The sequence below is a fragment of the Salvelinus sp. IW2-2015 genome, linkage group LG4q.1:29 (assembly GCF_002910315.2).
Source record: "Salvelinus sp. IW2-2015 linkage group LG4q.1:29, ASM291031v2, whole genome shotgun sequence".
Lineage (NCBI taxonomy): Eukaryota > Metazoa > Chordata > Actinopteri > Salmoniformes > Salmonidae > Salvelinus > Salvelinus sp. IW2-2015.
The window spans coordinates 83,223,459-83,249,908 of record NC_036842.1 but is presented as its reverse complement, the minus strand read 5'-3'; the positions used below and the strand labels follow the sequence as shown (position 1 = coordinate 83,249,908).

The 26,450-nt window shown below is 43.0% G+C and overlaps 1 protein-coding gene across 3 annotated transcripts in view; it reads left to right on the top strand.

Annotated features, from left to right (window-relative positions):
• mical2b (microtubule associated monooxygenase, calponin and LIM domain containing 2b) overlaps positions 1 to 26,450 on the top strand; it is a 97,149-nt gene that overhangs the window by 62,243 nt on the left and 8,456 nt on the right. Inside the window, exons 17-27 of one of the 3 annotated variants that reach the window (XM_023985879.1) lie at positions 7,583 to 7,769; positions 7,899 to 7,975; positions 8,123 to 8,204; positions 11,784 to 11,889; positions 11,991 to 12,061; positions 14,371 to 14,436; positions 18,513 to 18,619; positions 18,724 to 19,510; positions 19,775 to 19,845; positions 21,160 to 21,255; positions 22,569 to 22,665. In XM_023985879.1, the coding sequence (XP_023841647.1) occupies positions 7,583 to 7,769; positions 7,899 to 7,975; positions 8,123 to 8,204; positions 11,784 to 11,889; positions 11,991 to 12,061; positions 14,371 to 14,436; positions 18,513 to 18,619; positions 18,724 to 19,510; positions 19,775 to 19,845; positions 21,160 to 21,255; positions 22,569 to 22,665 (1,747 nt within the window). The remainder of the gene's footprint in view (positions 1 to 7,582; positions 7,770 to 7,898; positions 7,976 to 8,122; positions 8,205 to 11,783; positions 11,890 to 11,990; positions 12,062 to 14,370; positions 14,437 to 18,512; positions 18,620 to 18,723; positions 19,511 to 19,774; positions 19,846 to 21,159; positions 21,256 to 22,568; positions 22,666 to 26,450) is intronic. The other 2 variants (XM_023985880.2, XM_070443193.1) reach the window with 2 other exon arrangements.

The following is a 26,450-nucleotide window of genomic DNA, read 5'->3' as shown; positions in this document are numbered from 1 at the left end:
AAATATATTCCAATATGATCAGATAAATAAAGCAATATTTTCTTATGGCTCTGTCAGTAATCTTTAATTTTCAACAGACACAAAAGACAAATTTCCTTTATATAAAAATCCCCATAACATGAACATTAAATGAAAGAAACCGGTATTCAAGGCACCATCAGTAGCCTATATTTTCTATTTTAGCAAATGGGCTAAATTTACTTCAAGAAAAAACACCAATAATAAGCAATTTTCTATCATCCACTCAACTGAAATATTTTTAAATATAATTGGATTGAAATACAATAAAATAAAGTGCAAAAAATTATTAATCAAAAAACAACACTTTGTTAAGGAGAAGTAACATGCAGTGAAAAAAATATTAAACTTTAAACTTTTAAACTTGAACTGAGTAAAAACTCTAAAATATGTGATTGCACAGTAATGTTCACTTGTTTTGAGGTTGAGGGTGATACTTGGTGGTGTCCCATCTTTTCCACAAGTGGCATCTCATGTTCGGGGTAAGGCTCTGAGCTGAGGGAAATCCTCAGAATTGAGTGGAGGTGTTCAGCAGTAAGTCGACTTCGGTTGATGTTTTGTTTCAGGTTCATCAAAGAAAACAGTTGTTCACACCAGGTATTGTGCTGCCAAACTAGACCAACGTTACGCAGCCTGGATGCGCAGCTGGGGCATTGTGTCGGGGAGGAACGGGCGAACCCGCAGCACCCACTGCCGCATATTTTGCCCTCAGTGCATCATTGCATTTGAGGTCAATCAACTCCATTTGGAGTTTTGGTGGTGAGCTTTTCCACGTCAACAGCAAATGGGTTACCGAGCAGTTCCAACCTGCTTTTTTGTGCTTCAAAGTCAGCAAATCGGCGTCGAAAGTCAGCGGCAAGCATACCTATTTTATCAGCCAACTGTGCGCTCGGGAACGCACTGGTAAGAGGCTTCTCTTTCATGTCTGGCAGCTGGGAAAGTGGCTCAAATTTTCTTTTCCGCATCTGCGTCTCCCACGAGTCAGTTTGGTTTTAAATGCCTTCCACTGTACTGTACATATCAGAGATGACAGATCCCGACCCTGCAGCTGCAAGTTCATTGCATTCAGATGACTCGTAATTCACACAGAAAAGCCATTTCACACAGAACATTTCGTCTCGGATTGTGTTGTGTCTTTTCCCTTTGCTGTCCAGAAACAGACAAATCTCCTCACGAAGCTCGAAACATCTTTGAAGCACCTTTCCCTGCTTAGCCGATCGCTACCTCTGTGTGATAAGAGCAAATCACCATGCTCCGTTTTCCTAACTCCGTCAAGAATGCCTCTGAACTGGCCGGTTGATTCAAACGCTTTGGTCTTGAGTATAAGTTATAACTGTGCGCGTGATGATTTGCTCAATTACATGCTCCATTTTCAAGGCTTTACCCAGACAACGCTTTCCCTGGTGTATGAATAAATGAAAGCTGTCAGTCACCCCTGTCCCGCGTTTTTCCTCTTGCATCTGTTTCCCGTATCTTCGCCACCAGTACGCTTCCTGTGTCCCACACATCGCAGGTGGCTTCCGTCGTTGTCAGAACCGCACGAGTTTTTTTCCCAAGGGCAGCTCCATCTCATTACACATCTTGACACCTCTTCAGTACAAAATAGCCCGTGTTGTTGCCATGCATAGGAACGTAAAGCCCAAAAACTCCTCTGTCTACGCTTAGGCTGAGTCCAACTCCGCGGAATGAAAAATTTGACAACTGGCAATGTCAGAAATGTTCGGTGGCTCTCATCCACAGCCAAGGAAATTATGCAATGAAATCTTTCCCTTTTTCACGAAGCTGCTCTTTTAGATTGATGGACAACTGGTCTACTCTCTCGGCAATGTGTTTTCTGCTTAGACTCACGAGTTAAAGAGAGTTGCCTTGTTTTCTGGGCAAACTCGTCACAAACTTTAAATCATGCAGTTTTGATGAAGATGCCCCTCCGTAAATGGCGGGCTATTTTAGCGATCTCTCTGCCAAAATAAAACTGGCTTGAGCAGTCCGTTCTGCCTTAGTTGATGCTTTTTTGAACAGAGCCTGGCCGAGGATTTGAGCCTCGTTAATTCTCTGCCTTTTGAGCCTGTTCCATGTTCTATATTTTTGTTTTTGTCGCTCGTGTGTTTCGTTTCAATAAGTATGTCGTCTATATTACTACTTTTCATGTCCTCAGTAGCATCAACTTGTCTCCACATCGAGAAGAACATCTAACATGGTGTTCGCAGCTACCTCCGTGAACATATACTTCCGACTCCACCTTGTTGCAACACCCCTGGTTCTTCCAGTGTCCCACCTTCACGTTTTGCCATTTTGATGGGTACTGAAAGCTTAATTTTACTTGTGATGCTGACAGACTGCTGTGTCCAATTAAATATTGAAATGAAGCAGCCTTACTGCTTCGGTGCGTCACCGTTGCATGTGGGAATGTAGTATTGGTGCGTGTAAAGATGCTGCGGGTGTGCCGGCTGTGCTGCGGTCTGGCCGTGCCGGTTTCTAATAATAAATCAAGCATCATCCCAGGGGCCGTAAAAAACCTTCCTCGCGGGCCGGAAATTGTGGCCCGCGGGCCTGACTCTGACATATGTGACCTTAGGGAGTCACTCGCTGCCTTATCTAAACATCCCAGGGCTAAGTTGAGTCGGTTCAACCATAGGTTAACAATCCTTTTTGCTTACTTAATAACCCACAGCACATACCTCTCCAACTAAGTTGGAATGGTGTTTATTATGTTTTAATTACTCCTTGTGCATGCTACATAATCCCTTCCTTATGAATTAACATTATTAATGAGATATAATAATACAGGGTAGAGTTCAATTAATTATAGTTTTATCTAAATGTAGACATTGTTTAGTCATTATTCATAAAATTCCTAACAGTTATAAACCCAATAATGTAGTTTAAAAATCACCAACCCCCTAACCTATAGCCTACGATAACGAAATAATCAATGGTTAAAAATCACCATAGTCTAGGACAAGTCTTTGAAAATACACCCCTTTTACACCACTCACTGTAGACATTGATGACCATGGAGGTTCGCCCTCTACTGGCTGGAAGTCAGTTTTTCTTTACACATTGCCTTGTGTGTACGTCTGCTTTCAGCCTTCCATCTATATGCGACTCTTAGAAGAGCCTGCAGCCGTGGGGCAACCCACTCCCCTTCACATTCCAACATGGTCCTGGAGTCCTCCACAGGATGATCAAACACAGGCCTCTCCACGCACAGAGTTTGTGCAGCAGAGAGTGTGGATTCCATGCACCGAAATCCCAGACTATGTAGATTACCCAGAACACCCCTCTCCTGACCCCACAGGGATGAGACAGCGCCTAGAGAAGCTGGGGGACAAGATGAACCAGGTGACCATGAGACCGTGGTCTATCTGTCTGGATACAGCATGTCGGCTCCAGTCACAGCCATACACTCACAGTAAAACAATGCTTGTGTGGGTAATGGATTTAAGCCCATTCAACATGGTTAATCCAATTCTGCCTTAGCCACAAAAGTCTAGCAGACTGCGCAACACGCTAACAAAAACACCAATGTTCGAAAGATACAAAATTGCTAAATGGTATTTTATACCCCACATCAACTTAATTGTGGATTATAATTGCTGTTCAGTATTTAATGTTTTTACTTATCCATTTCCTGCAGTTTGATTTTCACACTTGGTTTTTTTCCTTTACCCTTTTGCTGTTCTTCAGAAAAAAGTGCAAAATGTAACGACTAGGGAGTTTAACAGAAGGAGTATAAAGGAGAGGGCTGTGCTCCTGCTTTCTATGTTCCCTGGGTCTGAGACTCCTCAAGTGAAAGAGTATAAGGTGAAAGTGTTGTGCCGCCCCTCGCCTGCCTGCTTGTCTAACCCCATCTAAGGAAATGAGGCACAGTAAAGTTTGTGTCTGTTCTGTTTGACTGCCTCACTCTGTTTGGAATAATAAAATGTCACCAGTCTAACCTACTCACATTTAAATCAAATCAAATGTTAATTGTCACATACACATGGTTAGCAGATGTTAATGCGAGTGTAGCGAAATGCTTGTGCTTCTAGTTCCAACAATGCAGTAATAACCAACGAGTAATCTAACCTAACAATTTCACAACAACTACCTTATACACACAAGTGTAAAGGGATGAAGAATATGTACATAAAGATATATGAATGAGTGATGGTACAGAACGGCATAGGCAAGATGGAGTAGATGGTATCGAGTACAGTATATACATATGAGATGAGTAATGTAGGGTATGTAAACATTATATTAAGTGGCATTGTTTAAAGTGGCTAGTGATGGGCCTCCCGGGTGGCGCAGTGGTCTAGGGCACTGCATCGCAGTGCTAGCTGTGCCACCAGAGACTCTGGGTTCGAGCCCAGGCTCTGTCGCAGCCGGCCGCGACCGGGAGGTCCATGGGGCGACGCACAATTGGCCTAGCATCGGACCATCGTCCGGGTTAGGGAGGGTTTGGCCGGTAGGGATATCCTTGTCTCATCGCGTACTAGCGACTCCTGTGGCGGGCCGGGCGCAGTGCACGCTAACCAGGTCGCCAGGTGCACGGTGTTTCCTCCAACACATGGGTGCGGCTGGCTTCCGGGTTGGATGCGCGCTGTGTTAAGAAGCAGTGCGGCTTGGTTGGGTTGTGTTTCGGAGGACGCATGGCTTTCGTCCTTCGTCTCTCCCGAGCCCGTACGGGAGTTGTAGCGATGAGACAAGATAGTAACTACTAACAATTGGATACTACGAAAAGGGGGTAAAAAAATATATTATCAAAGAAAAATTATAATTAAATAAGTGGCTAGTGGCTAAGTGGCTAGTGGCTAAGTGGCTATTTTTTACATCAATTTTTCCATTATTAAAGTGGCTGGAGTTGAGTCAGTATGTTGGCAGCAGCCACTCAACGTTAGCGGGATCATTTTCACCAACAACCGCTGAATTGCAGAGCGCCAATGAAATCACAAGTGCAATATAGCAAAACACAGTTTAGCTTGTTGTTAATCCACCTGTCGTGTCAGATTTTGAAAATATGCTTTACAGCGAAAGCAATCCAAGCGTTTGTGTGAGTTTATCGATCACTAGACAAWACATTAAGAAYACCTAGCRRCCATGTAGATTGGTCACGAAAGCCAGAAAAGCAATAAAATTAATCGCTTACCTTTGATCTTCGGATGTTTGCACTCACGAGACTCCCAGTTACACAATAAATCAATCCTCAGGTTGGTTTTAACATCAATAACCGGACTGTAAACTATTCAATACTGGAGAGAGAAAATGTCGAGCAACGAGGGTCGCGCGCATCAACTAATGGAGGGACTGACGTGTATCCACTGACGCGTTTTGATAAATCTCGCTCATTTTTCAAAATAAAAGCTTGTTCACACCCTGAGGAAGCCACAGGAAAAGGAATCTGGTTGATATCCCTTTAAATGGACGAAAGGCAGGCAATGGAACAGTGATTTTTCAAAGTAAGAGTCACTTCCTGTTTGGATTTCCTCAGGTTTTTGCCTGCAAAATCAGTTATGTTATACTCAGACAATATTTTGACAGTTTTGGAAACTTTAGAGTGTTTTCTATCCTACTCTGTCAATTATATGCATATTCTAGCATCTGGCCTTGAGAAATAGGCAGCTTACAATGGGAACGTTATTTTTCCAAACATAACAATTCTGCCCCCTAGCTTCAAGAGGTTAAAAGCAGTGGTTTGCGCTTTCAGTTTCGCTTGAATGCTGCCATCAATCCACGATTTCTGGTTTGGGAATGTTTTAATAGTTGCTGTGGGTACGACATCGCTGATGCACTTGCTAATAAACTCGCTCACCGAATCAGCGTATTCGTCAATCCCAATCCACGTGATCGAAGCAATCTTGAAGCGTGGAATCAGACTGGTCGGACAAGCGTTGAACAGACCTGAGCGCGGGAGCTTCCTGTTTTAGTCTCTGTCTATAGGCAGGGAGCAACAAAATGGAGTCGTGGTCAGCTTTTCCGAAAGGAGGGCGGGGGAGGGCCTTATATGCATCACGGAAGTTAGAATAACAATGATCTAGGGTTTTACCAGCCCTGGTAGCACAATCGATATACTGATAGAATTTAGGGAGTCTTGTTTTCAGATTAGCCTTGTTAAAATCCCCAGCTACAATGAATGCAGCCTCAGGATATGTGGTTTACATAGAGTCAAATAAAGTTCGTTCAGGGCCATCGATGTGTCTGCTTGGGGGGGAATATATGCGGCTGTGATTATAATCGAAGAGAATTCTCTTGGTAGATAATGCGGTCGACATTTGATTGTGAGGAATTCTAAGTCAGGTGAACAGAAGGACTTGAGTTCATGTATGTTGTTATGATCACACCACGTCTCGTTGATCATAAGGCATACCACCCCGCCCCTCTTCTTACCAGAAAGATGCTTGTTTCTGTCGGCGCGATGCGTGAAGAAACTGAGAATGTTTTTGAAGTCTGGTAACAGCTTGATAATCCATTTTAAGTCCATTTAGTGGCAGAGATTTTTATTGCACAATGTTTTGTTTCCATGGTGTTGCAGTTCTGAGAATTTCAGGTCAGGTGACCTCCCTCTGCATGATGATCGTGGTCTGTGAAGATACTAATGAGTGAATGTTCATATCTTCACTAGAAAAGATAAAGGTTGAGCTGTTGAAATAGGGACTGTGTACTGTCAAGCATTCTGACCTGAATCTTGTGGTGAATTCTCCAGTCATGAGCCATGGTGTTTTGTGTAAAGGCCTCCAGGGGCCACAGTGATGGGAACTCCATGCACTCATGTGGGCGTCTGTTCACACAGGGTTTTGCCCCACTTCAGGTCTTCAAGTCTAGAGCGGTAAACAGTATTTTGCTTTGCCACACCATGCAGAGAATTGTTGATTTCATCATCATGATCGTCTCTCACTGTGCTGGATAAATTCCCTACTAATTAAGTTCCCATTTCATGAAATATTTTAAAGTTTTTGCCTTCAAAATACCAGGGACCATTGAAAGGTATGACTTATTCCTTATGGCCGTATTACTAATTTGATTAGGTTATATTGTACTTGGTGTTACTCTTCAGTCTGGAAGGTTCTCTGAGGGCTCCCGAGTGGCGCAGCGGTCTAAGGCACTGCATCTCAGTGCWAGAGGTGTCACTACAGACCCTGGTTAGATTCCAGGCTGAATCACAACCGGCCGTGATTGGGAGTCCCACAATTTGCCCAGCGTCATCCAGGTTAGGGTTTGGCCGGGKTAGGCCGTCACTGTAGATAAGAATTTGTTCTTAATGGACTTGCTTAGTTTAATAAAGGTTAAATAAATAAATAAAATGATGAAATCCTCACTAGTCCTATCCCACTGCCTGCCTTAACATCCACATTAGGGTTACATGTTAACTTATTAGGTGGTCATACCACCACTTAATACTGTACACTGCTAGAAGAAATGGTGCTATATAGAACCAAAAGGGGTTCAATGGCTCACTTTTTATATGGCTCTCAACCGCAAAGCTCCCTAATTTTTAGCAGTAGACGACTACGCTAACAGCTTGCCTATTCTGTTCTCTCCATATCCCTAACCTGCTGCTGTTGTCTGTGCTGTCTCCTGACAGTGTGTTGGAAGGAAGGAGTTTCCTCAGAACCTGGGAGGCAGTGACATGTGTCACTTCTGCTCCAAGCGTGTGTACGTGATGGAGCGTCTCAGCGCTGAGGGCCACTTCTTCCACAGAGAGTGTTTCCGCTGTGACGTCTGCAGCTCCACACTACGCCTGGGAGGACACGCCTACGACTCCCAACAGGGTATGATCCTGACACACCCATATACCAACCTCTTTTTACACCCGGGTGCAGAAGCCGTTTGTCCATTTTTATTTGATATTTAGTGACAACAGGCGTTTTAGTATGTGATTTGATGTGTTTGTTTTACAGGGAAGTTTTATTGCAAGCTTCACTATTCTCAGCGCCAACCCAGCCTTCAAAGTTCAAGCAAGTTCCAGAGGAGAACGGTAAACAGCTTTCAGTAACAGCGAAACAGTCAGTCATTTTTACTTGGGAAGTATGATGTTATTTGTGATATTTTTTAAATTGTATTTATGTGTTTAGTCACCACTTAGTCTGATTTTTAAATGTTATGTTGTGCCTATCACACACAGGAGGACCAGGGACATCTGACCTTTTTGGCGAACGGGAGTGACCCCAACTCAACCACGGGCAGCCTGCAGAGCCAGCCGCCAGGTACCCTGTGTTCCTTCCTTAGGAGAAGCCTGCGCTGGCCGCTGCACGCTGGCCAAACAGTGTGTGGGACGCCCCACCGGCTGGCCTGCTGGGTGCATGGGGCAGTCAGTCAGGCGGGGCTCCACCTCAGGGATCGCTCGGAGGACTACGGCTTCATGTACGAGCTGCTGAGTCTGGGCCTGCCCCTACTGAGCATGCTGCACGAGCTCCTGGGCCAGATTTACATGGAGGCTGAGCAGCCTGAGCCCCAGCCCCAAGGCCTACTGCCCTGGGCCCAGTAGCGTCTAGAACTCAGGGCCAACTAGAGATGCAGTGCCTGGTGCCTCATGGACTTAATGCTGTACTGTACTCTCTGTGACGCAAGTGCCTGAGCTACAGCAGTCTGCACAATGTAAAATGCATTATGCAGATTCTAAAATGATGTTCAATTTCAAGTCTTCTATTCTTTATTTGATTTTATGACAAACAAACTTCATGTTCATGAAAGTATTATACCAAGTGCGATGCATGGTTCTTAAAGGGATACTTTGGGATTTTGGCAATGAAGTCCTACTTCCCTGTAGTCAGATGAACCATTGGATACCATTTTTATGTCTCCCAATATGAAGGAAGTTTGAGGTAGTTTCGCGAGCCAATGCTCCACTAGCATTAGCGCAATGACTGGAAGTCTATGGAATCTTGAAATCATGCTAGCAGTTATCATAGACTTCCAGTCATTGTGCTAGTTAGCAACTTCCTTCAAACTACAGAAACATAAAAATGGTATCCATGAGTTCATCTGACTCTGGGGAGGTAGTTAAAGGGCCAAAATCCTTAAGTATCCCTTTAACATGCATCCTTTCAATTACTTAATCTTTTATTTCAGTATTCCTAAGCTTATTTTGGGGTAAAATGATTTTAACATTTTGTAATCCAAAATGGATCCACTAAAAGCACTTGACTTGGCGGGACTGCTAAGGTTGTGTGTAGTGCCTGGTGTGCTTGTGTTTTGTGGAGTCTGTTGAACGGAGTACTGCTTTTTCTTGAACTGCACTGCGATATTGCGCCTGTGAGGAACGTAATGGAGATGGCGAACAGTATTATTGTTTTTGCATCTCACTAGCTTTTTTCTAAGATGATTCCGGAAGGTATTTTGTTGCTATATTTTTGTTTTAGAATCTTCTTTCACACCGTTATTTGGTAGATTTTTCTAGTGCAGTTTAATGGGACACATTTGATTTTAGATGAATCTGAGTTAAACTCTCATTGTTGTAAAAGAACACAGAGGATCCTCATGTTTATCTCTACATCAGGTACTGTAGCAAATTCTTCCAAAGAAAGATTGTTTTTCTTTGAAATATTTAGGTATAGTTCTTTGCTTTTGTGCTGCTTGGATCACAAGACTTGGATTTGACGCACATTTTTGCACATATTCTAATATGCAAATGATCCCAGGAATGTTTGTTCTGAAGTGTTCTGAATCAATAGCTTGGTCTGGTAGTACAGTTATGACTTGTTTTTGAAAAGGATTGCTAAGTGTTGCAACAAAGCTTTTATTTTATTTGTGATTCTTAATATTTTTAGGTCATGTTTTCCCTTCCATATTTTCCCTTTCTGTTTCAAATTCCATTACTGCAACCTAATGGCTGATTGCTGCGAACTCTGATTGGTATCTTAAATAAATCCCACTGTGCACACACACACACACACACACACACACACACACACACACACAACAATCATTGTGACGGGCTGAATCGTTATGGCAGGAAGGTGATGGCCTACTTGGGTCACATGATCAATATTGTTGCTTTGCGTTTGCTGCCTCCATAGCTCTTTGTGACCACTCATTAACCATTCATGTTGAGAACGCAGCATGGGTCCTGTGTATGGCAACGAGTTCATTCCGTTAGACACACATTTGTTCGATAATTGAGTCCCTAGTATGTTTCAAAATCCTTCCATTCTTCCAAGCTAACCCACTGAGACGTGCTGTTCGTTCTGACCGCTTTAACGCACAACGTGTTGAAGGTCTGAGTTTTTGGCATGCAGTTTCTTCAAGTCTTTTTGTCTGCCCCATCTGATAGTAACCTCCATCTCCCCGTCTATGTCCCCCTGTGATTCTCTGTTACAGAAGGCGCTTATCATTCAGAAACCTTCTCAAGGGCTCTCATGTTGCTCCTAACACAAAGCTGAGCTCATTGCTCATGACAAGATCCTAGTTTTTTGGGGGCACAATTCTGCAAGTTGGCTCCAGAATATTTTGTTGTACATTTTAGTTGTTTATAAGATTTTGTTTGCTACCTTGTATTTTTCCACAGTGAATAAACTGTTTTGATTAATTTATGCTATTTAAAGCTGTAAGTATAAATAAATGTATTTGATTACATAAGTTACTTGCTTCCTCCCTTAATTTTTTAAAACAAATTAGCCAAATTTACCAACTTTTATTGATTTTTCAAATTAACAGCAGAATTAACAACTGAAATGTTCGATTTTGCAAAAAAAACAATTTTTTTGACCCGCACCCTCACATTAATAACCCTGTCACAAGCATAACCTCTGTTTACAAAAAACTTGTTTGCTGATTGGCACATTCCCACGCACTTAACCACACTTGAATTTCCCTGGACAGTGTCGCTCAGCCCTGTTCATTCCCCAGTCGGTCATGTGTTTTTAGGGGGGACTGAGTGACACTTCTAGGGAGCAGTTACTTTTATTTTATTTCCCCAAATAGCACGGTCACTTATTGTCACAACAAAAACCATACATTAGACCCAATGCAAAAGCGTCTCCACTATGAACTGAATTCAAATAATAGTAATAGACCATTACACGCATCCTTTCACTTTATGGGTTTCTCTTTTCGGGTCTTTCTCATCTTTCTGTTTGGGTCATCCTTGGGTCATCTCTCGGTCAAAGTATTTTTTGTTGTTGTATTGGAATCCAAACACAATGTGACATCAACAGTATTATTTGGGTAATTGCCCTAAATTCATTCTGATTCAGCACCTCAAGTGGGCTATTGTTTGTGCTGAAGCTGTGTTGCCTCGACAATTAGACCCACATCCATAACCATAGTATACTACACAACCAACCCATTCAGTTAATGATGCAGAGCATGCCCCACGCATTTACGTAGAATTCTAGATAATGTTTGTACTGGTTTTTTATTATGAAATGTACTCAGAAGAATCTATGAAACAATTATCAACATGGCTTCAGTTTGGTTCTGTGAGTAATCACTAGCATGAATGTTCACTTGTGTTCCATATCACATGGTTGGTTTTCCTTAAATGTTGATTTATACTTTAACACAATGCTTTTACCAAGTCTCCATTTATACCTGTGTGTCTACAGATATATATATGAGACTTTTATTGCATGCTGACTGGTGCAAATGTATAAAGTAAGGTAACATGTTTGCACTGTTATTTCCAAAGCAGTAATGCAGCCTGGTAGTGTGACCTAGCCAGTTAGAGGCAGACACATTTACACATAGTAAGAGCAGTAGCTTTGTAACCATCCTAGCTGTCCTAGTTTGTTGGGGTACACTTAGTGTCATATGTGAATTTGGCCTAATAAGATTTATATTTTCAGGACGTCACTACAGATGCACAGGTCTGATGAATGGACTGTACACCCGCACGGTGCCTGAGGTGGCCATGAACACAGTGGACCTGGACATGCCTGACTCCAACAGGACGTGAGTCCACTACTACAGCACAACCCTCAATGTGTCCTTATTCGTATATGGATATTTGCCGTTGCTCATTGTTTTTGTGTGTTGTCCATGTCTTTTTACAGTGCTGACTCGAAGAAACAGGCCAACTCCGATACATCTCTCAAACCACAAGATTCTGCACAGGAGAAGAAAGGTGTGAAGTCTCCCTGACATTCACCCACATGAAACACATTAGCCTGATTTCCCCCTAGCTTCAGCCATACAGTTGAAGACGAAGTTTACATACACTTAGGTTGGAGTCATTAAAACTTGTTTTTCAACCACTTGTTAACAAACTATAGTTTTGGCAAGTCAGTTAGGACATCTACTGTGTGCATGACACAAGTCATTTTTCCTACAATTGTTTAGAGATTATTTCACTTATTTACTGTATCAATTCCAATGGGTCAGAAGTTTACATACACTAGGTTGACTGTGCCTTTAAACAGCTTGGAAAATTCCAGAAAATGATGTCATGCCTATCAGAAGCTTCTAAAGCCTAATTGACATAATTTGAGTCAATTGGCGGTGTACCTGTGGATATATTTCAAGACCTACCTTCAAACTCAGTGCCTCTTTGCTTGACATCATTGGAAAATCAAAAGAAATCAGCCAAGACCTCAGGAGAAAAAAATTGTAGGTAGGTACCACATTGTAGGTAGGAACCACGTTCATCTGTACAAACAATAGTACACAAGTATAAACACCATGGGACCACGCAGCTGTCATACCGCTCAGGAAGGAGACGCGTTCTGTCTCCTAGAGATGAACGTACTTTGGTGCAAAAAGTGCAAATCAATCCCAGAACAACAGCAAAGGACCTTGTGAAGATGCTGGAGGAAACGGGTACAAAAGTATCAATATCCACGGTAAAACGAGTCCTATATCGACATAACCTGAAAGGCCACTCAGCAAGGAAGAAGCCACTGCTCCAAAGCCACCATAAAAAAAGTCAGACTACGGTTTGCAATTGCACATGGGGACAAAGATCGTACTTTTTTGGAGAAATGTCCTCTGGTCTGATGAAACAAAAACAGAACTGTTTGGCCATAATGACCATTATGTTTGGAGGAAAAAGGGGGAGGCCTGCAAGCCGAAGAACACCATTCCAACCGTGAAGCACGGGGGTGGCAGCATCATGTTGTGGGGGTGCTTTGCTGCAGGAGAGACTGGTGTACTTCACAAAATGGATGGCATCATGAGGTAGGAAAATTGTGGATATATTGAAGCAACATCTCAAGACATCAGTGAGGGAGTTAAAGCTTGGTCGCAAATGGGTCTTCCAAATGGACTATGACCCCAAGCATACTTTCAAAGTTGTGGCAAAATGGCTTAAGGACAACAAAGTCAAGGTATTGGAGTGGCCATCACAAAGCCCTGACCTCAATCCTATAGAAAACGTGTGGGCGGAACTGAAAAAGCGTGTGCGAGCAAGGAGGCCTACAAACCTGACTCAGTTACACCAGCTCTGTCAGGAGAAATGGGCCAGAATTCACCCAACTTATTGTGGGAAGCTTGTGGAAGGCTACCCGAAACGTTTGACCCAAGGTCAACAATTCAAAGGCAATGCTACCAAATACTAATTGAGTGTATGTAAACTTCTGACCCACTGGGAATGTGATGAAAAAGAAATTAAAGCTGAAATAAATCATTCATTCGCTCTACTATTATTCTGACATTTCACATTTTTTAAATAGTGGTGATCCTAACTGACCTAAGACATGGAATTTTTACTAGGATTAAATGTCAGGAATTGTGAAAAACTGAGTTTAAATGTATTTGGCTAAAGTGTAAGTAAACTTCCAACTTCAACTGTAGCTATTTCCCTGTTCTCGCCGCCCACAGCCTTGGCCTTGTAGCAGCCAGTTCTCTCCCAGCATCATTACAGGCGTCAGTCTGGATGTCTAGAGCGTGTAGGATATGATTCCATCCATATAGTGATATAGCCCTGGTACTGTGGGATGTAGGCTTTGTTTATTAGGGTCTGAGGGAGTGAGTGATTTAGGAGCAGCCCGCTGTCCTCTGTTTCCCCGTGTGAGATCCCACTCCTCCAGTTAAGGCTCTGAAATCTGGGTGGGGCAGACAAAGCCATTCTCCCACATTAAGTTCATATTTGTCTTGGCATGGGGAGCGCTGCGCACTGCGACTGGCCTGAACATTCTGTCCGGCTGCACAGATAGGGCTGTCTACTGGCTGTCAATAGGCCACAGCTGTTCTGTTCTCCACGCTACATTTGCTGGGCTCAGTTGAAAGGTGTGCGACGCCACCCCATGGCTGAATGGTAGTTGCCTAGCACCCTAAAACTATATAGAGACCTCTCATTCGCTTACATAACTTGTAAATGTAGAACTATAGTTTATCATTGTTTGACAGATATCCAGTTCAAATGTGTTGCCACAGTAGTGTTGGCGCAGATCAATACTGTATGTGTTGTGATACGGGTTATGCCCACTCTCCCTGCAGAACATTCCAGTACCAAGTCATCCCTCCCATCTGGGAACAGCAGATGGAAGAGGAAGATCTGTGCTAGTGAGTAGGCAACCTCTGCTGTTGATAATCTGACATGATCCTTATATCAGTCCTATCTATATCACCTCCTTATCCTCCTACAGGAATTTCACCCCTTCTTATTCCCTGCTGTGGCGTTACTAGCTCTGATGTTTGTGTTTTGTAGAAGTATTAGAATTTTCACTGCAATGCATAGAGAGCTGTTGCAGCTGGGGCCTGTGGTGTTCTGTACTTCTTTAATAATACCAATGAGAAAAAATGACAGTACACTGACTGATGGTGTTGAAGTATTGCGTGAGAATCTGAGTTAAATGAAAGATTTAAAAGCTGAAGTGAGATCTCACACACACTAGAGGGAGCTGGTGTTCTCTGGGAAGAATATTTTTCATTTTTGTTTAGGTCTAGAGTTGTCTACAATTGAATTAGATTCGTGTTTGGACTAGGTTACTTTTCGGGATAGACCGCATTATAACTGCTCTCTTGCTGATAAAACATGATTCTGGTTACTTCAACTCTATCGAACTGTAAAGATTTTGCATACGTTATTTGATCATTTCAGACATGATTGATCATGCGTAATGACCCTTATTATACACAATGACAACACAGGTTGTTTGTGTATGTAGTGTGTGTAAATGAGCATGTATCTGAGGAGCGTGTTGTCTGATCTACCAATTTCAGTTTAATCCACCAGAAAAGACAGAACAAATATTAAAACAAATATTATGGTTAAACTCAAATATACTAATTGATAAAAAAAAACATCATTTTAGGAAGAAAAAAATGTAGAACTGTATAATCTTTGTAAATAGGACTGGTGGAGTTAGTGCATTCAGACCCCTTGACTTTTTCCATATTTTATGTTACAGCCTTATTCTAAAATTGATTCAATCATTTCCCCCCCTCATCATTCTACACACACTAGCCCATAATGACAAAGCAAAAACACATTTTTAGAATTGTTTACAAATCACATTTACATAAGTATTCAGACCCTTTACTCAGTACTTTGTTGAATCACCTACGACAGCAATCACAGCCTCGAGTCTTCTTGGGTATGACGCTACAAGCTTGGCACACTTGTGTTCGGGGAGGTTCTCCCATTCTTCTCTGCAGATCCTCTCAACTGTATGCTCTCATTGGCTGGCCCTCACTACATATTCGTCGCCAAACCCACTGGCTCCAGGTCATCTATAAGTCTTTGCTAGGTAAGGCCCCACCTTATTTCAGCTCACTGGTCACCATAGCAACACCTACCCGTAGCACACGCTCCATCAGGTATATTTCACTGGTCATCCCCAAAGCCAACACTTCCTTTGGCCGCCTTTCCTTCCAGTTCTCTGCTGCCAATGACTGGAATGAATTGCAAAAATCACTGAAGCTGGAGTCTTATATCTCCCTCATTAACTTTAAGTATCAGCTGTCAGAGCAGCTCACAGATCATTGCACCTGTATACAGCCAATCTGTAAATAGCACACCCAACTACCTCATCCCCATATTGTTATTTATCCTCTTGCTCTTTTGCACCCCAGTATCTCTACTTGCACATCATCATCTGCACATCTATCACTCCAGTGTTAATACTAAATTGTAATTATCTCGCCACTATGGCCTATTTATTACCTTACCTCCCGACTCTTCATTTGCACACACTGTACATAGATTTTTCTACTGTGTTATTGACTGTACGTTTGTTTGTGTAACTCTGTTGTTTGTGTTGCACTGCTTTGCTTTATCTTGGCCAGGTCGCAGTTGTAAATGAGAACTTGTTCTCAACTGGCCTACCTGGTTAGATAAAGGTGAAATATATAAAGCTCCAGTCAGAGGTCCTGAGCCCTCTGCAGCAGGTTTTCATCAAGCATCTCTCTGTACTTTGCTCTGTTAATCTTTCCCTCGATCCTAACTAGTCTCCCAGTCGCTGCTTCTGAAAAACATCCCCACAGCATGATGCTGCCACCACTGTGCTTCACCGTAGGGATGGTGCCAGGTTTCCTCCAGACGTGACACTAGGTATTCAGGCCAAAGAGTTCAGTCTTGGTTTCATCAGACCAGATAATCTTGTTTAGATGCCTTTTGGCAAAATCTAAGCGGGCTTTCGTGCCTTTTACCGAGGAGTGGCCTGATTTGATGGAGTGCTGCAAAGATGGTTGTCCTTCTGGAAGGTTCTCCCATCTCCACAGAGAAACTCTGAAGCTCTGTCACAGTGACCATCGGGTTCTTGGTTACCTCCCTGACCAAGGCCCTTCTCCCCTGATTGCTTAATTTGGCCGGGCGGCCAGTTCTAGGAAGAGTCTTGGTGGTTCCAAACTTCTTCCATGTAAGAATGGTGGAGGCCACTGTGTTCTTGGGGACCTTCAATGATGCAGAAATGTTTTGATAGCCTTCCCCAGATCTGTGCCTCGACACAATCCTGTCTCTGAGCTCTACGGACAATTCCTTCAACCTCATGGCTTGGTTTTTGCTCTTACATGCACTGTCAACTGTGGGACCTTATATAGACAGGTATGTGCCTTTCCAAATCATGTCCAATCAATTGAATTTACCACAGGTAGACTCCAATCAAATTGTAAAAACATCTCAAGGATGATCAATGGAAATAGGATGCACCTGATCTCAATTTCAAATATCATAAGTGTCTGAATACTTATGTTAACTTTTTATAAATGTGCTAAAATGTCTAAACCTGTTTTTGCTTTGTCATTATGGGGTATTGTGTGTAGATTGATAAAGAAACAACAATTTAATCGATTTCAGAATAAGGCTGTAACGTAACAAAATATGGAAAAAGTGAAAGGGTCTGGAATACTTTCCCGAATGTACTGTATCTCACACATGCAGCTAACAAAATACATGGAAAAGTCTGCTCTACCCAAAATTACAACCAACTAAATGCAGCATTACCGCAAAAAAAATGGAAGAGGGAAGGGGGAGAAGGAACTTGTCTGGCCGTCCTGCAATAAAGACAAATTGGTTAAAGAAAATTGTGTTAAATTAAAAAATATACCAGTTTAATTTCAGGACCAAAAAAATGCCCGCTATGTCATATAGATTGCAAAATTTTCCGATGTACCAATTCCATGCCACATGGTTTATGAACTGATTCCCAAAACATCTGATTCAGAACTTTTTTCAATTTGAAATGATTATACAAAATTCTTGCAACCAATAGAATTGTGTGTGTGTGTGCGCACATACATACATACATACATACAGACGGACGGACGGACGGACGGACGGACGGACGGACGGACGGACGGATACAAACATCCCAGCGAAGGGACAGAATCATTAGATCATTTGTTTTGGTACTGACCATACATAGCTTGTTTTTGGTCACAGGTTCAGGTATGGCTGAAGAATTGCAACATTTACCTGGAGCTAACTGCAGATAGCACTGCCGGGTGATCTAAAAAGTCATAGTCAATCGCTCAATAATATAATACTCTTAAACCATTTTTTTTTTTAAATGTACAATCTTTAGAAACTATGAGAATAGAAAGGTTCAGAACTTTGTGAAACATAACAGCACAGTTAAAAATATATGTCAAATAAACACCAAAACTGGATGTGGTTCAAAGATGGATGGGAGGAGTTGAGTGGACCTGACGGGTTGGACAAGGTAACCAATGTAAAATATACTATGTCTGTAAAATGTATATAGGTTCAGAACTTTTGTGAAACAGCACAGTTAAAAATATATGGCAAATAGAAAATGGGATGGTCTTCAGAAGTAGATGGGAGGGGTTGAGGGTAGCTGAAGGATGGGACTAAAAACAAACAAAAGATAACCATTGTAAGATATACTGTGTCTGTATTTATAAAGTATGTTTAAGCTGGAAGTTGAAGGCTAAATGTTGTTGTCCATTAGTTTACTCCAATTAGGGGGAAACTAATAAGGGAAAATATATCCTTTTTTTTTTTAAGTGGGTATGTATATATATTTAACATGCACACACACACAATATGGTGAATTGGGCAATGACGCAGACATTTACATTGATGGAAGCCACAATCTGTCTGCAATATTTAAGTCTGACCTACAGTAGCTGCATGAGCTCTGATCAAGCATGTTGTCTGTTGTACTCTACTCCTTCAGCTCTCCCTCTCATCCTAGTGAGGCACTTCTCACGTGAAAAAGCTGCAGAAAACGAGGAGCCCAACATTGAAGAGGCCAACTCTGATTTTGAGGAGATTGAACCACCGGTAAAGCACAATATTCAAACAGATACTTAACAATTTCCTGTGGTGTATATAAACATTTCACATATTGCAACTGAGCAATAAAACAGGACTTTGTATTTGTTCAGCAGGTCTCCCATGATGGTCCTAAACCACCTGCAGATTCTCAGAATCAGAGTTCATCGATGGGTAAAGAAGAATGCCCTGTCACAAAAGTGCCACAGCTGGAGGAAGCAGTCGGCCGTAAGAAAAGGCTGACCCTGTCCCTGTCTGAGAGAGAGAAACTCCTGGACTGGAACCTGGCTACTCCAGAGGAGGCCCGAGGAACTGGAGGAGGAGATCCTTCCACACATCCCAAACCTGGGGACCAGATCCCCCCGAAGGACCTATTGCCTCGGGTAGAGGCAGAACCAGTCCCAGCTCAGCCCCAGCCAGCTCAGCCCCAGCCAGTTCCGTCCGCATTCCAGGTGTGGGCCAATGCTTTCAGGAGGTCTTTTGGAGTATCAAGGACAACAACAGACTCCAACACGGTTGTCACCAGGAGGAAAAACAACAGTCCCACCAAGCCTAGGCCTCTGTCTGATGGAGCCTTCAGCTTTAGCTCCCTGTTTGGGGATACCGCCCAAAGCCAGGAGGCCCAACCAGTGGAAGAGGGGCAGAAGAGCCAGCCGTTCCCACATCCACTCAAGGCCTCCATGGGTCACAGACCCACAGACCTGCCCACGCTACTGGAACAGGTCTCCCTAGGCAGCAACAAGTCTGTAGGATCCTTCACCACAGACGACATGGCTTCACTCCCACCCAGGAAGCTCAACTTTTTCTCCTCCCTGAGGCTGAAGAAGAGGGGTGGACCGGAGGGAGTGGGGGGCCAGGAGAAGGACATCAGGACTATCCTGTCCAACATCAGGAACAAAGGTCAGGCGTCAGGACTCAAGGGAGGATGTGATGAGAATTATGTTATATGCTTCTACTCCCTTGTCATCGTTGAATTTCACATGGAGCTAATAAATGCTACAATGCTATTAATACAGTACATGCTATAAATGAGAAGATTACAATAGTAGCCTATACTTAGTGTTTAATGTAAATAACATAGTTGAAGTGCGTGTACAACTACTTTCTACAGTTTAAGACCGCTGCTTCAGACTAATGTCCTCATGTTCCCTCATCAATACACAGCCTCCAGCAAACAGCAGAAAGATGAGTCCGACTCCTCAAGTGACGATGAGCACATTCCAGCCAAACAGAAGGTAAGGGCCCTGTTCCAAAACTCTTACATGCATCATTCCTTCCTACCTTCCTCTGAAATAATCACTGACAGTGGATGGGTCTAATCCTGAATGCTTATTGGTTAAAACCGCATTCCAGCCAGTGTCTATTCCACAAGTTACCACCGGCTAAATTTATGACGTTAAAATGCCTATTTACTCTGTTCCATCTGAATGCGCAATCCACTGTCTCATCAGCCCAGCCAGGCAATTTATAAACTTGATCTCCACTATTAAAAGCATTTAGACATGATCTTTAATTTCTTTTTGATTAACATTTAGTTTTCAACAGCGGAGATTTGTATAAACCTTGCCGTCTGTCTCTCCGATATTTGCAACAGCGTTTCTCAGCCAGTCGAAATCATGAATCAGCTGGCATCGTTTTTATGGATATATACAAAGAAATATTAATTGAAAAAAGGTCAAACGAAACAAAGTGCAGCTAATTTGCAGTCCAGTTTCAGTTTGAAGTGATTGTGTTAGCTGTGTTGTTGGCTAGTTCCTCTGAACAACAATGTACTGACGAAAGAGCACATTTTCTATGCAAGGCGAAATCGCGCCTCATTACTTCATTGTTATGGATGTATCCAAATAAATTTCTCTAGTTGGCTGGCTCGCAAGCAAGGGATAAGAATGTTGCCAGTCGGTTTGGCAATGGAACATTTAGAACGAACGTTTGGGTCGCGTCCATAGATACAGAACAAAAAGACTGAACGACTGGGTCGCGTCTCTAGCAACAGAACCGATAGAACGAACTAAACATAATAAATACAAATAAATGACAGGTGAAAGCAGCAATCCATGTCAAGTCAGATCAGTGATTTAAAAGCACCTCTCCTCAAGGCGGAGGATACAGAAGAGACATGAAGAGACGGGTCAGGACCCGAGAACAGATAATCCATACTCCATTAGAGAGGCTTTACTGGGAAGGCTGAAGAAGCACATCATGACCTGCTCATATCACCTTACATACGGGGAGGAAATCCCACTCTGGTGTTGTAATAGGTCTTGGCCATGGCTTCACAGCACACACATACCAGCCTCTTATTTTGAGCCCCATTTTGCAGCTCTCTGTTAGGAACTGCCTTGTTTACGTAACAGAATTACTACCACTGCCACTTTCGAACCATCTCTGCTACTTCCGTCAGGATCAAGTGCAGGTCAATCGCATGACTGATAAGATACTGTATCAGATTGATATGCCCAGACCCATAATAGTTGGGACTACGATCACAGGGGTTTAACTCTGCTGTGAGGTAACAGTTGTGTGACACTGTCTTGTCGGTCTGTGTTTAGTTCCATGGGAGCTCGGAGAGACAGAGGAGGAGACGGGAGAAGACTGTGATTCAACAGGCCAAGAGAGAGCAGCTGAAGAGGCTCCACAGAGCCCAGGTACTGTAGAGCACATGGACAACAGAACAGCACTACCACACAGAGGCCTTACGTTTTCATTCGCCATTCATTTACATGTTTTATATTTAAGCAATAAGGCCTGAGGGGGTGTGGTATATGGCCAATATACCACGGCTAAGGGCTGTTCTTAAGCACGACGCAACGCGGAATGCCTGGATACAGCTCTTAGCTGAGGTACAGTATATTGGCCATATACCACAAACCCCCGAGGTGCCTTATTGCTATTATAAAGTGGTTACCAACGGTGTGGTACCAGGACAACAACCTCTTCCTCAATGTGAGCAAGACAAAGGAGCTGATCGTGGACTACAGGAAAAGGCGGGCCGAACAAGCCCCCATTAACATTGACGGGACTGTAGTGGAGCGGGTCGAAGAGTTTCAAGTTCCTTGGTGTCCACATCACCAACGAACTATCATGATCCAAACACACCACGACAGTCGTGAAGAGGGCACGACAAAACCTTTTCTCCTTCAGGAGACTGAAAAGATTTGGCATGGGTCCCCAGATCCTCAAGTTCTACAGCTGCACCATCGACAGCATCCTGACCAGTTGCATCACTGCCTGGTATGGCAACTGCCCGGCATCGGACCGTAAGGCACTGCAGAGGGTAGTGCATACAGCCGAGTACATCACTGGGGCCAAGCTTCCTGCCTTCCAGGACCTATATAATAGGCGGTGTCAGAGGAAAGCCCATAAAATTGTCAGACTCCAGTCACCCAAGTCAGACTGTTCTCTCTACTACCGCGCGGCAAGCAGTACCGGAGCGCCAAGTCTAGGACCAAAAGGCTGCTTAACAGCTTCTACCCCCAAGCCATAAGACTGCTGAACAATTAATCAAATGGCCACCGGACTATTTACATTGACACCGCCCCTTTTTGTTTTGTACACTGCTGCTACTCGCTGTTTATTATCTATGCATAGTCACTTCACCCCTACCTACATGTACAAATTACCTCAACTAACCTGTACCCCCACACACTGACTCGGTACCGGTACCCCCTGTATGTAGCCATTTTATTGTGTTACTTGTTTTTTTTTTTACTTTAGTTTATTTGGTAAATATTTTCTTAACTCTGTTTGAACTGCACTGTTGGTTAAGGGCTTGTAAATAAGCATTTCACAGTAGCATTTCACCCAGTTTATAAGGTTTCTCTCAAACATTTGACTCACTAATGATCTCTTCCACAAATGTATTTGATTTGTTGGGGTGATGAATGGGATATAAATATTGTGTGTTGAGCCATTGTGAGGCTGCCTTGGTTGAATCTGACCTGGTATTTATTGTGTGAAGATCATCCAGAGGCAGCTGGAGGAAGTGGGGGAGAAGCAGAGAGACCTGGAGGAGAGAGGGGTGACCATTGAGAAGGTCCTTCGGGGCGAAGCCCCAGGTGAGCCACACTGTCCCAACAGAATGCACGTTTGTCATCTCATGCTGTGTGGATTGATTCCAACAGCTGCACCGCGTATGAGTGATGTAAATACACAAGTGTATCCATTCGGTTGACGTAGCTCTATGACTTGGGACCAGAGCATTTTATGAAATTAAGACAAAGGAATGGAGGGGTTAAAATCAGAATGTTCAGTAAGTGAGTGTTATGTCCTTGCATCAGAGTGGCCTCATCTCTGAAGGTAACACACAGACATGGCACATGAAAACTGAGCTATGCACAGAGAGTGGAGAAAGGCACTGTTTGTAATGGAACTGTCTTAGTTTGACGTCAGCCAAGAACATATAGTTGAGACATGAAAACACTGGATTCAGAATGACCTATGTTCAGGAATAGTTTTCCTGTTTCTGTGAGGTTTGCAAGTGGCAATGCTTTTCTAATAATTATTTCAATTTCCTTATCTAGAGTAGACCAAGTCTACAGTCAGAACTACTCTGATGCCTTTGCTAGGAAAATGCATAATAAAAACTACCAAATTATAGTCATTTGCATTCAACCAAAATAACAATTTTAAGTTGAAATTGTTTAGAAATCACTGCGGTGGCAATTGGCCTTGTGAAGAGAGGAAGGAGGGGGAAAATCTTTCCCATGTTTCATTAGCCTTGCACATGGTGATATACAAGTTAGTCATTAAAGACAGCTACTTTATAATGAAAAATGGTCATTCCTGCTAGTCTTTTAAAAAGTAATCTTTTCATACTGGTAATCATATTCCTCAAAGGTAAATTGTGTTTTGCCAGAATTGTAAATTAGAAATGTGTTTGTTGCTTCTGCACTCTCCAGATAAAGAATGATTGAGAGTTTAACCATAATTAGCTGTTACTTTTATTATAATAACATTAAATTACAGCACATAAAAAGCACACAAACTTAGCCCTGAGTAATGCAGTTGTTTCATCCAAGTTTGTGTCCTTCTATTGTTAAATGGAAAGCACATCTCCTGTGTAAAGACCATTTTGAACTCGTGTTTTGTCCTATAGTTAGGCTCAATGTTAAAAGCCTCCTCAGAGACTGAGTGTCTGTGGTCTAAGTACCATTGAGTACAGTGAATGGCCTTGCAAATTCTGATTCAAAAACTACAGGGAGAGTGTCTCTTGTGAAGCGGGCCTGAAGGGCAGCGGCAGCAGTGGCAACCATTGTGCCTGTTTACATGGCTTTGTTTGGATAATTGAATTAAGGCAGAGGCCGAAGGTCTCATGGCTCAATAGGCTCTTTGTTCATTGATATTATTCACAGACTCCAACTGGATAGCAAGAGAGTAGGTGTCAGACAATGACCTGAGTGTATGTGATTGGCAAGATTCTAAGTATGAAAAAGTTTTGATTTTTTTTAATGTCAGTCTCCCTTTATTTGTCTTTATTCAATTTATGGATGTTTGCAGTGGTATTTGAAGGCCAGGGTCACAGTGCTGTACAGTATATGGCAATGGGAGAGAGAACGTTTCCTCCACTGTTTTCTCTCAACTGTCTGACAACGAAGACCGAGCAGAATGGTTCATTTAAAAAAAWATATATATWTTTTTTTTAAACTTTATTTAACCAGGTAGGCCAGTTGAGAAAACGTTCAAATCAAATGTATTTATATAGCCCTTCGTACATCAGCTGATATCTCAAAGTGCTGTACAGAAACCCAGCCTAAAACCCCAAACAGCAAGCAATGCAGGTGTAGAAGCACGGTGGCTAGGAAAAACTCCCTAGAAAGTACCAAAACCTAGGAAGAAACCAGGCTATGAGGGGTGGCCAGTCCTCTTCTGGCTGTGCCGGGTGGAGATTATAACAGAACATGGCCAAGATGTTCAAATGTTCATAAATGACCAGCATGGTCAAATAATAATAATCACAGTAGTTGTCGAGGGTGCAGCAAGTCAGCACCTCAGGAGTAAATGTCAGTTGGCTTTTCATATCCGATCATTAAGAGTATCTCTACCGCTCCTGCTGTCTCAGAGAGTTGAAAACAGCAGGTCTGGGACAGGTAGCACGTCCGGTGAACAGGTCAGGGTTCCATAGCCGCAGGCAGAACAGTTGAAACTGGAGCAGCAGCACGGCCAGGTGGACTGGGACAGCAAGGAGTCATCATGTCAGGTCGTCCGAGGCATCGTCCTAGGGCTCAGGTCCTCCGAGAGAAAGAGAGAATTAGAGAGAGCATACTTAAATTCACACAGGACACCGGATAAACAGAAGTACTCCAGATATAACAAACTGCCCTAGCCCCCCGACACATAAACTAATGCAGCATAAATACTGGAGGCTGAGACAGGAGGGGTCAGGAAACACTGTGGCCCCATCCGATGATACCCCCGGACAGGGCCAAACAGGAAGGATATAACCCCACCCACTTTGCCAAGGCACAGCCCCCACACCACTAGAGGGATATCTTCAACCACCAACTTACCATCCTGAGACAAGGCCGAGTATAGCCCACAAAGATCTCCGCCACGCACAACCCAAGGGGGGGGGCGCCAACCCAGACAGGAAGATCACGTCAGTGACTCAACCCACTCAAGTGACGCACCCCTCCTAGGGACGGCATGAAAGACACCAGTAAGCCAGTGACTCAGCCCCTGTAATAGGGTTAGAGGCAGAGAATCCCAGTGGAGAGAGGGAACCGGCCAGGCAGAGAAAGCAAGGGCGGTTCGTTGCTCCAGAGCCTTTCCGTTCACCTTCACACTCCTGGGCCAGACTACACTCAATCATAGGACCTACTGAAGAGATGAGTCTTCAATAAAGACTTAAAGGTTGAGACGAGTCTGCGTCTCTCACATGGGTAGGCAGACCATTCCATAGAAATGGAAGTCTATAGGAGAAAGCCCTGCCTCCAGCTGTTTGCTTAGAAATTCTAGGGACAATTAGGAGGCCTGCGTCTTGTGACCGTAGCGTACGTGTAGGTATGTACGGCAGGACCAACTCGGAAAGATAGGTAGGAGCAAGCCATGTAATGCTTTGTAGGTTAACAGTAAAACCTTGAAATCAGCCCTTGCTTAACAGGAAGCCAGTGTAGGGAGGCTAGCACTGGATAATATGATCAAATTTTGGGGTTCTAGTCAGGATTTAGCAGCCGTATTTAGCACTAACTGAAGTTTATTTAGTGCTTTATCCGGGTAGCCGGAAAGTAGAGCATTGCAGTAGTCTAACCTAGAAGTAACAAAAGCATGATTAATTTGTCTGCATCATTTGTGGACAGAAAGTTTCTGATTTTACAATGTTACGTAGATGGAAAAAAGCTGTCCTTGAAACAGTCTTGATATGATCGTCAAAAGAGAGATCAGGGTCCAGAGTAACGCCGAGGTCCTTCAGTTTATTTGAGACGACTTTACAACCATCAAGATTAATTGTCAGATTCAACAGAAAATCTCTTTGTTTCTTGGGACCTAGAACAAGCATCTCTGTTTTGCCCGAGTTTAAAAGTAGAAAGTTTGCAACCATCCACTTCCTTATGTCTGAAACACAGGCTCTAGCGAGGGCAATTTTGGGGCTTCACCATGTTTCATTGAAATGTACAGCTGTGTTGTCATCCGCATAGCAGTGAAAGTTAACATTATGTTTTCGAATGACATCCCCAAGAGGTAAATATATAGTGAAAACAATAGTGGTCCTAAAACGGAACCTTGAGGAACACCGAAATGTACAGTTGATTTGTCAGAGGACAAACCATTCACAGAGACAAACTGATATCTTTCCGACAGATAAGATCAAACCAGGCCAGAACTTGTCCGTGTAGACCAATTT